Source organism: Nyctibius grandis, unplaced genomic scaffold (genome assembly GCF_013368605.1).
Source record: "Nyctibius grandis isolate bNycGra1 unplaced genomic scaffold, bNycGra1.pri scaffold_71_arrow_ctg1, whole genome shotgun sequence".
In the NCBI taxonomy this organism is placed as follows: Eukaryota; Metazoa; Chordata; class Aves; order Nyctibiiformes; family Nyctibiidae; genus Nyctibius; species Nyctibius grandis.
The window spans coordinates 107,670-127,707 of NW_027167602.1; the positions used below are offsets into that span (position 1 = coordinate 107,670).

The following is a 20,038-nucleotide window of genomic DNA, read 5'->3' on the forward strand; positions in this document are numbered from 1 at the left end:
CCAGGACCCCCCACCCTAAGGGGACCCCCCCACCCTTAGGGGACCCCTCACCCTTTTGACCCCCCCCCCACCCCAGGCACCTGGGAGACCCCTCACCCTTGACCCCAGGGCACCCAGCTATCTGGGACCCCCCACCCCCACAGCACCCAGGACGCCGCACCCTTAGGGGGGGGACCCCCCCCACCCTTAGGTGACCCCCCCCACCCCTGGGACCCCACCTCACCTGCGCAGCGCCCGGTGCCCCACCGGAGGTTCCCGGTGACCCCGGGGGCAGATTAAGCCCCGCCCCGAGGATTAAGCAAATCCGCCGGGGGCGGGGAGGGACCCCCCCCTCCCCCACCCCCCGCACCCCATCCCCCTCCCCCACCTTCACCCAGGGGCTCCTCCCCCAGGTGTGGGACCCCCCCATTGACCCCAGGGGTCTGGGAGACCCCTTGACCTTGACCCCAGGGCACCCAGGACCCCCCCATTGACCCCAGGGGACCCCTTGACCTTGACCCCAGGGCACCCAGTTACCCAGGACCCCCCCATTGACCCCAGGAGACCCCTTGACCTTGACCCCTGGTGACCTTCTCCCCTCAAGCCCCGCCCCCTTTAGCCCCGCCCCCTCATTTAGCCCCGCCCCTTCAGGAGAGATGAGTCCGGGTAGTTCAAGGGCACCCAGTGCCCATTCCCAGTGCTCCCAGTAATCCCTCCCTCAGTGATCCCAGTAACCTCCTTGTGATCCCCGGTGGCCCCAGTAGCCTCCCAGTGACCCCCAGTGCTCCCAGTAACCCCCTTCAGTGCTCCCAGTAAGCTTCCAGTGATCCCAGTAATCCCCTCCGGTGCTCCCAGTAACCTCCCAGTGATCCCCAGTGGCCCCAGTAACCTCTCAGTGATCCCCAGTAATCCTCCAGTGCTCCCAGTAACCTCACAGTGATCCCCAGTGGCCCCAGTAACCTCCCAGTGATCCCCAGTTCTCCCAGTAACCACCCCCCAGGGCTCCCAATCACCTCCCAGTGATCTCCAGTGCTCCCAGTAGCCTCCCAGTGATCCCCAGTGCTCCCAGTAACCACCTCCCAGTGCTCTCAGTAAGCTCCCAGTAAGCTCCCAGTGATCTCCAGTGCTACCAGTTACCCTCCAGGCCTCCCAGTTATCCCCCAGTAACACCCCAGTGCTCCCATTTATCCCCACACCGAGTTCCCAGTTACCCCCCCAAGGCTCCCAGTAACCCCCCCAGTGCTCCCAGTCCCCTCCCAGTACTCCCAGTAGCCCCCAGTAGCCTCCCAGTTCCCCCTCTCCCCCTCTGCGCTGGCCCTTTAAGACACCCCCCCAAACCCCTCAATGGGGGGGATGGTGGGACGCTCCGCCCCCTCATTAGCATAAGGGGCGGGGTGAGCCCCATTCATAATGTTCTATTTGTGTAGGGGGCGTGGCCAGGTGGGCTTTAGGGGCCTTATTAGCATAAGGGGCGTGGCACGGGTCGCTATTAGCATAAGGGGCGTGGCCATGAGGCTTTAGGGCCGTTATTAGCATAAGGGGCGTGGCGCGGGTGGATTTAGGGGTGCTATTTGCATAGGGGGCGTGGCATGGGGATTTATGGGATTATTAGCATAAGGGGCGTGGCAAGGATCGCTATTAGCATAAGGGGCGTGGCATGGGGATTTAGGGATCTATTAGCATAAGGGGCGTGGCACGGGTAGCTATTAGCATAAGGGGCGTGGCGATGAGGCTTTAGGGGCGTTATTAGCATAAGGGGCGTGGCGCAGGTGGATTTAGGGGTGCTATTTGCATAGGGGGCGTGGCATGGGGATTTAATGGATCTATTAGCATAAAGGGCGTGGCACGGGTCACTATTAGCATAAGGGGCGTGGCGATGAGGCTTTATAGGCTCTATTAGCATGGGGGCGTGTCGCGGCGGCGCTAGGGGGCGCTGTGAGCCGAAGGGGCGTGGCCGGGGGCGTGGCCCGGGGCCGGCAGGGGGCGGGGCTCCGCGGCTCTATAAGAGCGGGCGCAGCGGCTGCCGCGGGGGAGTCGCGGGTTCGAGTCCCGGCGTGGGCGAGTGGGAGCGGAGCGACACCGGGAGTTGTGTGTGGGGGGGGGATATCGCGACAGAGCCCCCCACATGGCTCGCGACAAGGAGAAGCGGAGCTGCGGGCAAGTCATAGCCGAGTGGCAAGCGTTCGTGTGGGACCCCCGGAGCCGCCAGTTCCTAGGGAGAACTGGGACCAGTTGGGGTAAGTCTGGGGGTAACTGGGAGGGGGGTGGGCAGTGAGGGGGTATAGGGGGCATTTGGGGGGACCTCCCCATCTATGGGTGCGATTGAGGGGGGTATAGGGACTCCCCCCATAGGGGTGCACTTGGGGGGACCCCCCCATATGGGTGCAATAGGAGGAGGGGGTGTATAGGGACCCCCCCACAGGGGTGCAGTGGGACCCCTCCATATGGGTGCAATGGGGGGGGTAGAGGGACCCCCCCAATTGGGGTGCAGTGGGGAGGGGTTTCATGGGGACCCCCCCATAGGGGTGCACTTGGGGGACCCCCCCATAGGGGTGCAATGGGGGGGGGGTTGTATAGGGACCCCCCCCATAGGGGTGCAGTGGGACCCCCCCATATGGGTGCAATGGGGGGGGGTGTAGAGGGACCCCCCCATAGGGGTGCAATAGGAGGGGGGGGGTGTATAGAGACCCCCATATAGGTGCAATAGGGGGGTTGTATAGGGCCCCCCCCCATAGGGGTGCAGTGGGACCACCCCGTATGGGTGCAATAGGGGGGGGTGTAGGGACCCCCACCCCATGTGGGTGCGTTTTGGGGGGGGGGGGGGCTTATATAGGGCCCCCCTATATGGCTGCGCTGTTAAATGGACCCCCCCATATATAGATGCAATTGGGGGGGGGTACATATGGATCCCTCCATTTTGGGGTGCTGGGGGGGGGGTGTTTTATAGTGACCCCCCCAATATGGGTGCAGTGTGAGGGGGGGGTCTATAGGTGCCCCCCCCCCAACAGGAGGGACCTTATAGGGACCCCCCTATATGGGTGCAATGGGTGGGGGCTGCATGGAGCCCCCCCCCTCCTTTTTGGGGGGCAGTTTGGGGGTCCCCAGAGGGCAGTTTTGGGGCGGGGGGGGAGGAGGAAGAGGGTGGATTGTGCCCCCCCCCCCCCCCCATCTGTCGCGCTGTGGCGGCAAAAGTAGGTCATGGGCGGCGGTGGGGGAGGGGAGCGACGGGGGGACCCCCCCCGGAGGGGGAAGGGGGGCGGGAGGACCAGATGGGCACCCCTCCCCCATTCCCAGGGGGACCCCCCCCAAAAAATTTACAGGGACCCCCCCCTTGGCAAGGGCAGATGGGTCTGGGGGGGTATTTAGGGAACTTGGGGGGGTATTTAGGGAACTTGGGGGGGTATTTAGGGAACTTGGGGGGTATTTGGGGGTCTGGGTGGGGGTATTTGGGGGTCTGTCTGGGGAGAGATATAGCGGTCTGGGGGGGTACTTAGCGGTATGAGGGGGGGTCTGAGGGGGGGTATTTAGGGGTCTGAGGGGGGAGATTTAGGGGTCTGAGGGAGTATGAGTGGGGTATTTAGGGGTATGAGTGGGGTATTTAGGGGTCGGAGGGGTCTGGTGGGGTATTTAGGGGTCTGGGGGGAGATATAGGGGTCTGGGGGGGTACTTAACGATATGAGGAGGGTCTTGGGGGGGTACTTAGTGGTATGAGGGGGGTATTTAGGGGACTTGGGGGGTATTTAGGGGTCTGAGGGGGGAGATGTAGGGGTCTGGGGGGGTACTTAGTGGTATGAGGGGGGTATTTAGGGGACTTGGGGGTATTTAGGGGTCTGAGGGGGGGGATGTAGGGGTCTGGGGGGTACTTAGCGGTATGAGGGGGGCGTTTAGGGGTCTTGGGGTGAGATTTAGGGGTATGAGGGGGGTATTTAGGGGACTTGGGGAGTATTTAGGGGACTTGGGGGGTATTTAGGGGTCTGAGGGGGGAGATGTAGGGGTCTGGGGGGGTATTTAGCAGTATGAGGGGGGAGATGTAGGGGTCGGGGGGGTATTTAGCGGTATGAGGGGGAGGTTGGGGGGTATTTAGGGGTCTGAGGGGGGAGATTTGGGGGTATGAGTGGGGTATTTAGGGGTATGAGTGGGGTATTTAGGGGTCGGGGGGTCTGGTGGGGTATTTAGGGGTCTGAGGGGGGAGATGTAGGGGTCTGGGGGGGTATTTAGCGGTCTGGGGTGGTTTAGGGGTCTTGGGGGGATATTTATGGGTCGGGGGGGGGTTTATGGGTCTGGGGGGTATTTAGGAGTATGAGGGGGGGACTTGAGGGAGTATTTAGGGGACTTGGGGGGTATTTAGGGGTCTAGGGAGGAGATACAGGGGTATGAGGGGGCATTTAGGGGTATGAGGGGGCATTTAGGGGTCTGGGGGGAGATTTAGGGGTCTGGGGGGTATATAGGGCTCTGGGGGCAGTTTGGGGGCATTTAGAGGGTTTGGGGCAGTTTTGGGGGGGTATTTGATGTCAGGGGGGCAATTTCTTGGGTATTTGGGGGATCCTGGGACAGTTGTGGGGGGTTCAGGGCAGTTTGGGGGGTATTTTATAGCAGGGGGGGGCAGTTTTGGGGGGATCTTTGGAGCTCCGGGGGCAGTTTGGGGGGGCATTTAGGAGGTTTGGGGTAGTCGGGGGGGTATTTACCCCCGGGGGGGCAATTAAGGGGTATTTACCCCCCCATTTTACCCCCCCAGCCCAATTCTGCTCTTCAAAGTGGTTTATTTGGGGGTTTAGGGACAAATTTGGGGGTGTTTGACCCCATAGGGGGTATTTTGGGGGGGTCTTTGACCCCAGGGGGGTATTTACCCCTGGGGGGGCAATTAAGGGGGTATTTACCCCCCCATTTTACCCCCCTGACCTCATTCTACTCTTTCAAGGGGGGTTATTTTGAGGTGTTTGGCCAATTTTGGGGGTGTTTGACCCCATTTGGGGCATTTTGTGGGGGCTCTCTGACCCCAGGGGCATATTTACCCCCAGGAGGGGCAATTAGGGGGGTATTTACCCCCCCATTTTACCCCCCCAGCCCAATTCTACTCTTCAAAGTGGTTTATTTTGGGGTTTAGGGACAATTTTGGGGGTCTTTGACCCCATAGGGGGTATTTTGGGGGGTTCTTTGACCCCAGGGGGGTATTTTTGTGGGAGCTCTCTGACCCCAGGGGCATATTTACCCCCAGGAGGGGCAATTAGGGGGGTATTTACCCCCCCATTTTACCCCCCCAGCCCAATTCTGCCCTTCAAAGTGGTTTATTTGGGGGTTTAGGGACAAATATGGGGGTGTTTGACCCCATAGGGGGGTATTTTGTGGGGGCTCTCTGACCCCAGGGGCATATTTACCCCTGGGGGGGCAATTAAGGGGGTATTTACCCCCCCATTTTACCCCCCCGACCTCATTCTACTCTTTCAAGGGGGGTTATTTTGAGGTGTTTGGCCAATTTTGGGGGTGTTTGACCCCATGGGGGGGTATTTTGGGGGGGGTCTTTGACCCCAGGGAGGTATTTACCCCCGGGGGGGGCAATTAGGGGGGTATTTAACCCCCCATTTTATCCTCCCCAGCCCAATTCTGCTCTTCAAAGTGATTTATTTTGGGGTTTATGGCCAATTTTGAGGGTGTTTGACCCCATAGGGGGTATTTTGGGGGGTTCTCTGCCCCCAGGGGGGTATTTACCCCCGGGGGGGGCAGTTAGGGGGTATTTACCCCCCTGTTTTGCCCCCCCCCAGGCCTGATCCTGCTCTTCTACCTGGTGTTCTACGGGTTCCTGGCCGGGCTCTTCGCTCTCACCATGTGGGTGATGCTGCAGAGCGTCGACCCCCACGTGCCCAAGTACCAGGATCGACTCGCCACCCCCGGTGCGCACAAGGGGTCCCTTGCACGAGGGTTTGCACGAGGGCTTGCACGAGGGGTCCCTCGCACGAGGGAATTGCGGTGGGGGGGTGATTGGGGGGGGGGGTGGGCACTGGGCGAGCTCAGAGTCCCCAGTGTGCACTGGGGCTTGCACGAGGGGTCCCTCACACGAGGGTTTGCATGAGGGTTTGCACAAGGGGTCCCTTGCACGAGGGGAATTGGGGTGGGGAGTGATAGAGGGGGGGTAATTATGGGGGGGTGGGGTGTGATGGGTGAGCTCAGCAACCCCGGTGTGTGCTGGGCCTTGCACGAGGGGTCCCTCACAAGAGTGTTTGCACGAGGGCTTGACCCCTTGCACGAGGGTTTGACCCCCTTGCATGAGGGCCCCCCGTTGCGTGTCCTGTACAGCCCTCATGCGTAGCACGGCTGTTACACGCAACGCGTGTGCAAGTCTGGCGTGACCCTCGTGCGAGGCCCTCGTGCAAAGGTGCATCCTCGTGCAAGGCGTGTCCTTGTGTGTGATGTGTCCTCATGCGATGCGTGTCCTTGTGCAAGGCCTCCACGTGGGGCGTGTCCTCGTGCAAAGGTGCCTCCTTGTGCGACACGTGTCTGCGTGCACATGCGTGTCCTTGTGCGACGTGTGTCCCTGTGCAAAAGCGAGTCCTGGTGCACGTGTGTCCCTGTGCGAGTCCTCGTGCAAAGGCGTGTCCTCGTGCACATGCATGTCCTTGTGAAACTTGTGTCCTTGTGTGACACATGTCCTTGTGCAAAGGCGCCTCCCCACGCACACGCGTGTCCTCATGTGACACGTGTCCTTGTGCAAAGGCGTGTCCTCATGCGACGTGTGTGCTCGTGCAACATGTGTCCCCGTGCACACACGTGTCCCTGTGCGAGGCCCCCGTGCACACACGTGTCCCTGTGTGAGGCCCCATGCGAGGTGTGTCCTCGTGCACACGCGTGTCCCTGCGCAAGGTGTGTCCCCATGCGAGGTGTGTCCCCATGCAAGGTGTGTCCTCGTGCACACGCGTGTCCCTGTGCAAAAGCGAGTCCTTGTGCACATGCGTGTCCTTGTGTGACACACGTCCTCGTGCAAAGGTGCCTCCTCATGCGATGCGTGTCCCCGTGTGATGCGTGTCCCCGTGCACATGCATGTCCTTGTGCGACGTGTGTCCTTGTGCGACGTATGTCCCTGCGCACACGCGTGTCCCCGCACACGCGTGTCCCCGTGCGAGGCGTGTCCTCACACACGCGTGTCGGTGCCCGCAGGGATGATGATCCGCCCCCGCACCGAGGGCCTCGACGTCACCTTCAACGTCACCCAGAGCCAGACCTGGCACCACTACGTGCGCGCCCTGCACCAGTTCCTCGAGCGTGAGTGGACTGGGAGGCACTGGGAGGGGACTGGGAGGCACTGGGGCAGACTGGGAGGGACTGGGGGGGACTGGGAGGGGACCAGAGGGGACTGGGACAGACTGAGGGGGTGCTGGGGTGAACTGGCTTGTACTGGGAGGGCCCTTGGCCATACTGGGAGGGCCCTAGTACTTACTGGGAGGGACTGGGTAGCACTGGGATGGCCCTAGTCCATACTGGGAGGCACTAGGAGGACCCTAGTCCATACTGGGAGGCACTGAGCAGCACTGGGAGGGCCCTAGTCTATACTGGGAGGGCCCTAGTCTATACTGGGAGGGCCCTAGTCTATACTGGGACCCACTGGGAGGGCCCTAGTCTATACTGGGAGGGCCCTAGTCTATACTGGGACCCACTGGGAGGGCCCTAGTCTATACTGGGAGGGCCCTAGTCTATACTGGGACCCACTGGGAGGGCCCTAATCTATCCTGGGAGCCACTGGGAGGGCCCTAGTCTATACTGGGAGGGCCCTAGTCTATACTGGGAGCCACTGGGAGGTCCCTAATCCATACTGGGAAGCCCCTGGATGGCACTGGGATGCCCTGGGAGGGCCCTAGTCTATACTGGGAGCCACTGGGAGAGCCCTAATCCACATCGGGAAGCCCCTGAGTAGCACCGAGGCGGGGTCTAGTCTATACTGGGAGCCACTGGGAGGGCCCTAGTCTATACTGGGAGGGCCCTAGTCTGTACTGGGAGCCACTGGGGTGCCCTAGTCTGTACTGGGAGCCACTGGGAGGGCCCTAGTCTATTCTGGGAGCCACTGGGGTGCCCTAGTCTGTACTGGGAGCCACTGGGAGGGCCCTAGTCTGTACTGGGAGGGCCCTAGTCTATACTGGGAGGGCCCTAGTCTATACTGGGAGCCACTGGGAGGGCCCTAGTCTATACTGGGAGCCACTGGGAGGGCCCTAGTCTATACTGGGAGCCACTGGGAGGGCCCTAGTCTATACTGGGCACCACTGGGAGGGCCCTAGTCCATACTGGGAAGCCCCTGGATGGCACTGGGATACCCTGGGAGGGCCCTACTCTATACTGGGAGGGCCCTACTCTATACTGGGAGCCACTGGGAGGGCCCTAGTCTATACTGGGAGGGCCCTTGTTCATACTGGGAAGGCCCTAATCCATACTGGGAGGCTCTGGGCAGCCCTGGGATGACTGTAATCTATACTGGGAGGGCCCTAGTCTATACTGGGAGCCACTGGGGTGCACTGGGTAGCACTGGGCTGTGCTCTAGTCCATACTGGGAGCCACTGGAAGGGCCCCAATCCATATGGGGAAGGCCCTGGGTAGCACCGGGGTGGACTCTAGTCCCTATTGGGAGCCCCCTGGGAGGCACTGGGCGGTTCCCAGTCCTCGCTGGGTGGGTAACTGGGAGGCACTGGTGCTGGGCGCAGCGTACAACGACAGCGTCCAGGCGGCCCGCAACGCCCCCTGCCGGCCGGGCACCTACAACGAGCAGCCCGACGACAGCGTCCCCAACTACCCCAAGCGCGCCTGTCGCTTCAACCGCTCCCTGCTGGGGCCCTGCGCGGGGCTGGCGCCCGCTGACGACTACGGCTACGGCGCCGGGCGGCCCTGCGTCCTGCTCAAGGTCAACCGGGTAAGCTGGGAGGCACTGGGAGGGACTGGGATGCACTGGGAGTGCAGGGAGAGATGTTATAGCAATGCATTGACTTGTAATGTTGAGTTGAATGGGACTGGGAAGCACTGGGAGGCACTGGGCAGTGCCTTGTGGTGCTTGGCAATGAGTTTCATTGGACTGGGAGACACTGGGAGGCACTGGGAATGACTGGGATGCATTGGGATGCACTGGGAAGCACTGGGAGCATTGGGAGAGGAGCTATGGCATTGTGTTGCCTTGTAATGTTGAGTTGAATGGGACTGGGAGGTAATGGGAGGGACTGGGAGCACTGGGCCCCTGAGCGGGGCTGGTGCCCGCTGACGACTACGGCTACAGCGCCGGGCGGCCCTGCGTCCTGCTCAAGGTCAACCGGGTAAGCTGGGAGGCACTGGGAGGCACTGGGAGCGCTGGGAGAGGGACTATTGCAATGCGTTGTCTTGCAATGTTGAGTTGAATGGGACTGGGAGGCACTGGGCAGTGCCTTATGGTACTTGGCAATGAGTTGCATTGGACTGGGAGGCACTGGGAATGACTGGGATGCATTGGGAGGCACTGGGAAGCACTGGGAGCATTGGGAGAGGAGCTATGGCATTGTGTTGCCTTGTAATGTTGAGTTGAATTGGACTGGGAGGCACTGGGCAGTGCCTTGTGGTGCTTGGCAATGAGTTTCATTGCACTGGGAGAAACTGGGAGGCACTGGGAATGACTGGGATACACTGGGAGCACTGGGAGAGAGGTTATAGCAAAGGATTGCCTTGCGATGTTGAGTTGAATTGGACTGGGAGGCACTGGGAGGTACTGGGAGCACTGGGCCCCTGAGCGGGGCTGGCACCCGCTGACGACTACGGCTACGGCGCCGGGCGGCCCTGCGTCCTGCTCAAGGTCAACCGGGTAAGCTGGGAGGCACTGGGAGGCACTGGGAGCACTGGGAGAGGGACTATTGCAATGCGTTGTCTTGCAATGTTGAGTTGAATGGGACTGGGAGGCACTGGGAGGCACTGGGCAGCGCCTTGTGGTGCTTGGCAATGAGTTTCATTGGACTGGGAGGCACTGGGAGGCACTGGGAGCACAGGGAGAGAGGTTATAGCAATGCATTGCCTTGTAATGTTGAGTTGAATGGGACTGGGAGGCACTGGGAGGTACTGGGAGCACTGGGCAGTGCCTTGTGGTGCTTGGCAATGAGTTGCATTGGACTAGGAGGTACTGGGAGAAACTGGGAGGCACTGGGAATGACTGGGATGCACTGGGAGGAACTGGGAGCACTGGGAGAGGGGCTATGGCATTGTGTTGCCTTGCAATGTTGAGTTGAATTGGACTGGGAGGCACTGGGCAGTGCCTTGTGGTGCTTGGCAATGAGTTTCATTGGACTGGGAGGCACTGGGAGAAACTGGGAGGCACTGGGAATGACTGGGATGCACTGGGAGGCACTGGGAGCACTGGGAGAGAGGTTATAGCAAAGGATTGCCTTGCGATGTTGAGTTGAGTTGGACTGGGAGGTACTGGGAGCACTGGGCCCCTGAGTGGGGCTGGCGCCCGCTGACGACTACGGCTACGGCGCCGGGCGGCCCTGCGTCCTGCTCAAGGTCAACCGGGTAAGCTGGGAGGCACTGGGAATGACTGGGAGGCACTGGGAGCACTGGGAGAGGGGCTATCGCGTTGTATTGCCTTGTAATGTTGAGTTGGATGGGACTGGGAGGCGCTGGGAGGCACTGGGAGAGAGGTTACAGCAAAGGATTGCCTTGGAATGGTGAGTTGAATTGGACTGGGAGGCACTGGGAGAAATTGGGAATGACTGGGATGCACTGGGAGGCACTGGGAGGCACTGGGAAGCACTGGGAGCATTGGGAGAGGAGCTATGACATCATGTTGCTTTGTAATGTTGAGTTGAATGGGACTGGGAGGCACTGGGCAGTGCCTTGTGGTGCTTGGCAATGAGTTGCATTGCACTGGGATGCACTGGGAGGCACTGGGAAGCACTGGGAGCATTGGGAGAGGAGCTATGGCATTGTGTTGCCTTGTAATGTTGAGTTGAATTGGACTGGGAGGCACTGGGAGCGAGGTTATAGCAAAGCATTGCCTTGTGATGTTGAGTTGCATTGGACTGGGAGGCACTGGGAATGACTGGCATGCACTGGGAAGCACTGGGAGCACTGGGAGAGGGGCTATTGCGTTGCATTGCCTTGGAATGTTGAGTTGAATGGGACTGGGAGGTAATGGGAGGGACTGGGAGCACTGGGCCCCTGCGCGGGGCTGGCGCCCGCTGACGACTACGGCTACGGCGCCGGGCGGCCCTGCGTCCTGCTCAAGGTCAACCGGGTAAGCCGGGAGGCACTGGGAGGCACTGGGAGCACTGGGAGAGGGACTATTGCAATGCGTTGCCTTGTGATGTTGAGTTGAATGGGACTGGGAGGCGCTGGGAGGCACTGGGAGAGAGGTTATAGCAAAGGATTGCCTTGGAATGGTGAGTTGAATTGGACTGGGAGGCACTGGGAGAAATTGGGAATGACTGGGATGCATTGGGAGGCACTGGGAAGCACTGGGAGCATTGGGAGAGGAGCTATGACATCATGTTGCTTTGTAATGCTGAGTTGAATGGGACTGGGAGGCACTGGGTAGTGCCTTGTGGTGCTTGGCAATGAGTTTCATTGGACTGGGAGGCACTGGGAGACACTGGGAGGCACTGGGAGCACTGGCAGAGAGGTTACAGCAATGCATTGCCTTGCGATGTTGAGTTGAATTGGACTGGGAGGCACTGGGAGAGAGGTTATAGCAAAGGATTGCCTTGCAATGGTGAGTTGAGTTGGACTGGGAGGCACTGGGAAGCACTGGGAGGCACTGGGAGCACTGGGAGAGAGGTTATAGCAAGCATTGCCTTGGAACGTTGAGTTGAATTGGACTAGGAAGGACTGGGAGGAACTGGGATGGTGCCTGGTGCGATGCCTTGTGGTGCTTGGTAATGCATTGAATGGCACTGGGAAGGACTGGGAGGCACTGGAAATGACTGGGATGAACTGGGAGGCACTGGGAGAGGGGCTATGGTGTTGCATTGACTTAGAATGTTGAGTTGAATGGGACTGGGAGGCACTGGGAGGCACTGGGATGGTGCCTGGTGCGATGCCTTGTAGTGCTTGGCAATGCATTGAATGGCACTGGAAAGCACTGGGAGGCTCTGGGAGAGGGGCTATGGTGTTGCATTGCCTTGTAATGTTGAGTTGAATGGGACTGGGAAGCACTGGGAGGTACTGGGAGCACTGGGCAGTGCCTTGTGGTGCTTGGCAGTGAGTTGCATTGGACTGGGAGGGACTGGGAGGCACTGGGAGCACTGGGAGAGAGGTTATAGCAAAGCATTACCTTGCAATGTTGAGTTGAATTGGACTGGGAGGCACTGGGAGGCGCTGGGAGCGCTGGGACAGTGCCTGGTGCAATCCCTGTGGTGCTTGGCAATGCACTGGGAGGCACTGGGAGCACTGGGACGGCGCCTGCTGCAATGCATTACTATGCACTGGACTCCACGGCATTGTACTGGGATGCACTGGGATAGACTGGGGATACTGGGAGGCCCTGGGGCATTGCTTATTGCAGTGCTTTGCTTTGCCCTGGGCCGTACTGGGCTGTACTGGTCCATACTGGGAGCCCCTGGGGCATTGCTTATTGCAGTGCTTTGCTTTGCCCTGGGCCGTACTGGGCTGTACTGGTCCATACTGGGAGCACTGGGAGGCCCTGGGGCATTGCTTGTTGCAGTGCCTGGCTTTGCCCTGGGCCATACTGGGCTGTACTGGTCCATACTGGGAGCACTGGAAGGCCCCGGGGCATTGCTTATTGCATTGCCTGGCTTTGCCCTGGGCTGTACTGGGCCATACTGGTCCATACTGGGAGGCCCCGTTAACCCTTCGCCCTCCCCCCCCCCAGGTCATCAACTTCTTCCCGGGGAGGAACAAGAGCATCAATGTCAGCTGCGCCGCCAAGGTGACACCAGTGTCCCCCCAGTGTCCCCCCAGTGTCCCCATGTGTCCTCTTGTCACCTCCAGTGTCCCCTCCAGTGTCCCCATGTCCCCTCCAGTGTCCCCATGTTCCCCAGTGTCTCCATGTGTCCTCTTGTCACCCCAGTGTCCCCATGTGTTCCCTTGTCACCCCCATGTCCCCCCGTGTCACCTCCAGTGTCCCCATGTCCCCCCCAGTGTCCCCTCCAGTGGACCCCAGTGTCCCCTTGTCCCCCCCAGTGTCCCTATGTCCCCTCCAGTGTCCCCCATGTCCCCCCGGTGTCCCCATGTCACCTCCAGTGTCCCCCAGTGTCACCTGTGTCCCCATGTCAACCCTCATGTCCCCGTCTGTGTCCCTGTATGTCCCCTATGTCACCTCCAGTGTCCCCTATGTCACCTCCAGTGTCCCCACGTCCCTCCCCCAGTGTCCCCCAGTGTCCCCAGGGCTGTGTCCCCCCCATCACATCGGTGTCCCCAAATGTCCCCAACGTCCCCCCTCTCTCTCTCTTGTCTCTCCCCAGCGGCCCCGGCTGAAGGGTGACGTGGTAAGGGGGGGGGAGGGGCAGAGCACCCCAAAACCTGCTGAATTCACCCCAAAATCCCACTAGAGCCCCAAAATCTGCTACTTTCACCCCAAAATCCTGCTGGGTGACCCCAAAATCTACTAATTTCACCCTAAAATCCTGCTGGGGGGTCCCAAAATCTGCTACTTTCACCCCAAAATCCCACTAGATGTCCCAAAATTGGATAGTTTCACCCCAAAATCCTGCTTGGTGACCCCAAACTCGCTGGATTCACCCCAAAATCCTGCTGGGGGCCCCAAAATAGACAAGTTTCACCCCAAAATCCCACTAGATGCCCCAAAATCTGCTGGTTTCACCCCAAATATCAGTAGATTTCCCCAAATTAGCTGGTTTCACCCCAAAATCCTGCTGGATGCCCCAAAATCTGATAGATTTACCACAAATCCCTCTAGATGTCCCAAAATTAGCTGGATTCACCTCAAAATCCTGCTGGGTACCCCCAAAATAGACAAGTTTCACCCCAAAATTCCCCTGGTTGTCCCAAAACCTGCTGGTTTCACCCCAAAATCCCACTAGATGTCCCAAAATTGGATAATTTCACCCCAAAATCCTGCTGGGTGACCCCAAAATCTGCTGGTTTCACCCCAAATCACTCTAGATGTCCCAAAATTAGCTGGATTCATCCCAAAATCCTGCTGGGTGTCCCAAAATCTGCTAGTTTCACCCCAAATCCCTCTAGATGACCCAAAATTAGCTGGTTTCACCCCAAAATCCCACTAGATGCCCCAAAATCTGCTACTTTCACCCCAAAATCCTGCTGGGAGTCCCCAAACCTGCTGGTTTCACCCCAAAATCCTGCTGGGTGTCCCAAAATAGACAAGTTTCACCCCAAAATCCCACTAGATGTCCCAAAATTGGATAGTTTCACCCCCAAATCCTGCTGGGTGACCTCAAAATCTGCTGCATTCACCCCAGAATCCTGCTGGGTGACCCCAAAATCTGCTACTTTCACCCCAAAATCCCACTAGATGTCCCAAAATTGGATAGTTTCACCCCAAAATCCTGCTGGGTGACCCAAAATCTGCTACTTTCACCCTAAAATCCCATTAGATGTCCCAAAATTGGATAGTTTCACCCCAAAATCCTGCTGTGGGACCCCAAAATCTGCTGGTTTCACCCCAAATCACTCTAGATGTCCCAAAATTAGCTGGATTCATCCCAAAATCCTGCTGGGTGTCCCAAAATAGACAAGTTTCACCCCAAATCCCCCTGGATGTCCCAAAAATTCGATAGTTTCACCCCAAAATCCTGCTGGGTGTCCCAAAACATGCTGGTTTCACCCCAAATCCCTCTAGATGTCCCAAAATTAGCTGGTTTCACCCCAAAATCCCACTAGATGTCCCAAAATCTGCTACTTTCACCCCAAAATCCCACTAGATGTCCCAAAATTGGATAGTTTCACCCCAAAATCCTGCTGGGTGACCCAAAATCTGCTAATTTCACCCTAAAATCCCACTAGATGTCCCAAAATTGGATAGTTTCATCCCAAAATGCTGCTGGGTGTCCCAAAATCTGCTACTTTCACCCCAAAATCCTGCTGGGTGACCCAAAGTCTGCTAATTTCACCCTAAAATCCCACTAGATGTCCCAAAATTGGATAGTTTCACCCCAAAATCCTGCTGTGGGACCCCAAAATCTGCTGGTTTCACCCCAAATCTCTCTAGATGTCCCAAAATTAGCTGGATTCATCCCAAAATCCTGCTGGGGGCCCCAAAACCTGCTGGATTCACCCCAAAATCCTGCTGGGGGCCCCAAAATCTGCTACTTTCACCCCCAAATCCCACTGGGTGCCCCAAAATCGGATAGATTTACCCCAAAATCCCTCTAGAGGTCCCAAAATTAGCTGGTTTCACCCCAAAATCCCACTAGATGTCCCAAAATCAGATAGATTCACCCCAAAATCCTGCTGGGTGTCCCAAAATAGACAAGTTTCACCCCAAAATCCTGCTGGGTGACCCCAAAATCTGCTAATTTCACCCCAAATCCCTCTAGATGTCCCAAAATCTGCTACTTTCACCCCAAAATCCACCTGGATGTCCCAAAACGGGCCATTTTCACCCCAAAATGCTGCCGGGTGCCCCCAACCCTGCTGTCCCCGTGCTGTGTCCACGGTCTCCCCAATGTCCCTGTCCCCAATGTCCCCATCCCATGTCCCTGCTGTCCCCAGTGTCCCCACACCCTGTCCCCACTGTCCCCATCCCATGTCCCCAGTGTCCCTGTCCCGTGTCCACACTGTCCTCACACCATGTCCCTGCTGTCCCCACTGTCCCTGTCCCATGTCCCTCCTGTCCCATGTCCCTGCTGCCCCCAATGTCCCCAAGCCATGTCCCCAATGTCCCTGTCCCCGCTGTCCCCCAATGTCCTCATGCCGTGTCCCCGCTGTCCCCACTGTCCCTGTCCCATGTCCCTGATGTCCCCAATGTCCCCATCCCATGTCCCTACACCATGTCCTCACTGTCCCTGTCCCCGCTGTCCCCAATGTCCCCAGTGTCCCCGATGTCCCTTTCCCTGCTGTCGCCAATATCCCCACACCCTGTCCCCGATGTCCCCACTGTCCCTGTCCCATGTCCCTGATGTCCCCAATGTCCCTGATGGCCCTGTCCCTGCTGTCCCCAGTGTCCCCAAGCCATGTCCCCGATGTCCCCACTGTCCCTGTTCCCACTGTCCCCAATGTCCCCACACCACGTCCCCACGTCCCCGCTGTCCCCACTGTCCCCACTCTCCCTGTCCCATGTCCTCACCCCGTGTCCCCCCCCACTTGTCCCCAATGTCCCCTTGACGTTCTCTCTCTTCCCGGCCGCGGGGGCGCAGGGACAGACGGCCGCCAGCGTAAGGGAACTGGGCCGCACTGGGAGGCACTGGGAGGGGGCACTGGGCCAAACGGGGAGGCACTGGGAGGGGGAACTGGGACAAACGGGGAGGCACTGGGGGGGGGCACTGGGAGGGCTATAGGGGTCCCAGGGGGTATTTGAGGGAGCACCAAGGGGGTATTGGAGGGGGTATATTGGGGGAGGGATGTTTGGGGGGGGTCTGGGGGGGGTATTTGGGGGGGTGGGGACCTAGGGGGGGTATCTGGGAAAAGGGGGGGGCATTTAAGGGGTGGGGGGGTCCTGAAGGGGTATCTGGGTTGCGGGGGGGGAGATAGGGGGTCCTGGGGGGGGGGGGAAAGGGGGGTAGGGGGGGTATTTTGGGGGTGGGGGGGTATAGAGGGCTGTAGAGGGGGGTAGGAAAGGATTTAGGGGGGTATTTAAGGGTGGGATGATTGAGGTGGGTATATAGGGGATATTTGGGGGGCATTTAGGGGGGTTTACAAGGGGTATCGGGGGGATTTTGGGGGGGTTAAGTGGGTATGGGGGTATTTAAGGGGGGTTAGGGGGGTATTTAAGGGGTATTTCAGGAGGATATGGGGGTATTTCAGGGGGTATCAGGAGTATTTAAGGGGGATATTGGTGTATTTAAAGGGATATGGGGGTATTTAAGGAGGATGGGGGTATTTAAGGGGGTTATGGGGGTATTTAAGGGGGTATGAGGATTATTTAAAGGGATACAGGGTTATTTAAGGGGGATATTGGGGTATTTAAGGGGTATGGGTGGTATTTAAGGGGGGTATGGGGCTGTTTATAGGGGATGGGGGCATGTAAGGGGTATGGGGGGTATTTAAGGGGGACATTGGTGTATTTAAAGGGGATATTGGGGTATTTAAGAGGTATGGGGGTATTTAAGGGGGTTATGGGGTATTTAAGGGGTATTTAAGGGGGTTATGGGAGTATTTAAGGGCTATTGGGGTATTTAAGGGGGTTATGGAGGTATTTAAGGGGGTTATGGAGGTATTTAAGGGGATATGGGGGTATTTAAGGGGGTATGGGGGTATTTAAGGGCGTTAAGGGGGTATTTATGGGGTATTTAAGGGCTATTGGGGTATTTAAGGGGGTTATGGGGGTATTTAAGGGGGTATGGGGGTATTTAAGGGGGTATGGGGGTATTTAAGGGCGTTAAGGGGGTATTTATGGGGTATTTAAGGGCTATTGGGGTATTTAAGGGGTATGGGTGGTATTTAAGGGGGGTATGGGGCTGTTTATAGGGGATGGGGGCATGTAAGGGGTATGGGGGGTATTTAAGGGGGACATTGGTGTATTTAAAGGGGATATTGGGGTATTTAAGAGGTATGGGGGTATTTAAGGGGGTTATGGGGTATTTAAGGGGTATTTAAGGGGGTTATGGGAGTATTTAAGGGCTATTGGGGTATTTAAGGGGGTTATGGAGGTATTTAAGGGGGTTATGGAGGTATTTAAGGGGATATGGGGGTATTTAAGGGGGTATGGGGGTATTTAAGGGCGTTAAGGGGGTATTTATGGGGTATTTAAGGGCTATTGGGGTATTTAAGGGGGTTATGGGGGTATTTAAGGGGGTATGGGGGTATTTAAGGGGGTATGGGGGTATTTAAGGGCGTTAAGGGGGTATTTATGGGGTATTTAAGGGCTATTGGGGTATTTAAGGGATGGGGGGGGTATTTAAGGGGGTCTGGGGGCAGGTGGGGACACCCATGTCCCCCCCCCACCCCGCAGCGGGAGGAGGACGCCGCCCTGCTGGGCCCCCTCCACCTCTACCCCCCCAACGGCTCCATCGACCTCATGTACTTCCCCTATTATGGCAAGAAGGTCCATGTGAGTGGGACCCCTGGGGACTCCCCCCCAACACCCTGGGTGGGGGGGGGTGGGTGCCCCAGACCCCTGGGTGGGGGGGATTGGGGTCCCTTAGATCCTTTTGGAGTCCCGGTGGTGGGGGTGGTGTTACCTGGGTGCCCCAGACCCCTGGGTGGGGGGATTGGGGTCCCTTAGATCCTTTTGGGGTCCCGGTGGTGGGTCGGGGGGTACCTGGGTGCCCCTGACCCACGGCGGGGGGGGGGGGGATTGGGGTCCCTTAGATCCTTTTGGGGTCCCCTGTGTGGGGTGGGGGGGTGCCTGGGTGCCCCAGACCCCTGTGTGGGGGATATTGGGTTCCCTCAGATCCTTTTGGGGACCCCTGTGGTGGGTGGGGTGTTACCTGGGTGCCCCAGACCCCTGGGTGGGGGGATTGGGGTCCCTCCAATGCTCTTGGGGTCCCCTGTGGTGGGGGGGGTGTTACCTGGGTGCCCCAGACCCCTGGGTGGGGGATATTGGGGTCCCTCAGATCCTTTTGGGGACCCCTGTGGTGGGGGGGAGGTTACCTGGGTGCCCCAGACCCCTGGGTGGGGGGGATTGGGGTCCCTCAGATCCTTTTGGGGTCCCTCAGGTCCTTTTGGGGACCCCTGTGTGGGGTGGGGGGTGGTACCTGGGTGCCCCAGACCCCTGGGGGGGGGGGCATTGGGGTCCCTCAGATCCTCTTGGGGTCCCTCAGATCCTCTTGGGGTCCCTCCGATGCTCTTGGGGTCCCTTAGGTCCTCTTGGGGACCCCTGTGTGGGGTGGGTGGGGGGGTGCCTGGGTGCCCCAGACCCCTGGGTCCTTTAGGGTGGGTGCTCTGGGGGGGGTGTCCAGATATTAAGGTCACCCCTAGGTGGGTGGGGGGTGTCTGAGCCCCCCCCCAAATACCTGGGTCCCCAGGAAGGTGGGTGGGGGGTGTCTGAGGTCCCCAGGAAGGTGGGTGGGGGGTGTCTGAGCCCCCCCCAATACCTGGGTCTCCAGGAAGGTGGGTAGGGGGGTTATTACCCCCCCCAACCCCCTCTCCCCGTCCCTCCCCGGCAGGTGAACTACACGCAGCCCGTGGTGGCCCTGCAGTTCGCCAACGCCACGGCCAACGTGGAGCACTACGTCGAGTGCCGCCTCAACGCCGACGGCCTCCGCACCGACGACGAGCGCGACAAGTTCGCCGGCCGCGTCGCCTTCCGCCTCCGCATCAACCGCGAATGACCCCCCCCAACCCACCCCCCCCCCCCACTACCCCCCTCCTGCCCCCCGTAGTCCCCCAATCCCACCCCCGCCGCTGCCTTTGCCCCGAGTCCGGTCTAATCCCCTGCCCCCCCCGCCCCTCCAGATGCTCCTAATATAAGAATAATAAATGTACATAGATATTTTTTATATTATATACATATTAAACGGTGTGGTAGGGCCCCCTGGCTGCTCCCCTCCCTCCCCTCACCCCCAAACGCCCGTGGTTTTGCCCCAAAATTTGCCCATCCTTCGCTTAGGAGAGTCAATTCGGGGCTCGCTTTGGTGGCGACCAAGTGAGGGGCTTGTTTTTAGGTGTTTTGGGGGGTTTTGTAGGTAGGTTGAGTGAGGTAGGGGGAGGCCAAGATGGCCGCCAGGCTGCCTGTCAAGACGGCCGCTGTTGGTTGGGTTTATAAGGAGCAAGATGGCTGCTGTTGGTTGGGTGGATAAGGAGCAAGATGGCTGCTATTGGTTGGGTTTATAAGGAGCAAGATGGCTGCTGTTGGTTGGGTAGATAAGGAGCAAGATGGCTGCTGTTGGTTGGGTGGATAAGGAGCAAGATGGCTGCTGTTGGTTGGGTGGTTAAGGAGCAAGATGGCCGCCGCTGGTTGTAGAGACAGTGAGCAAGATGGCTGCTGTCGGTTGGGTAGATAAGGAGCAAGATGGCTGCTATTGGTTGGGTA

General features: G+C 58.7%; 1 protein-coding gene across 1 annotated transcript; it reads left to right on the forward strand.

Annotated features, from left to right (window-relative positions):
• The first annotated feature begins 2,104 nt into the window (after positions 1-2,104).
• On the forward strand, positions 2,105-19,337 carry ATP1B2 (ATPase Na+/K+ transporting subunit beta 2). The gene is made up of 7 exons (XM_068424774.1): positions 2,105-2,216; positions 5,739-5,867; positions 7,129-7,233; positions 8,661-8,866; positions 12,797-12,853; positions 18,017-18,115; positions 19,173-19,337. The coding sequence occupies exons 1-7, from the start codon at positions 2,105-2,107 to the stop codon at positions 19,335-19,337; spliced, it is 873 nt and encodes a 290-aa protein (XP_068280875.1).
• Positions 19,338-20,038: the final 701 nt, after the last annotated feature.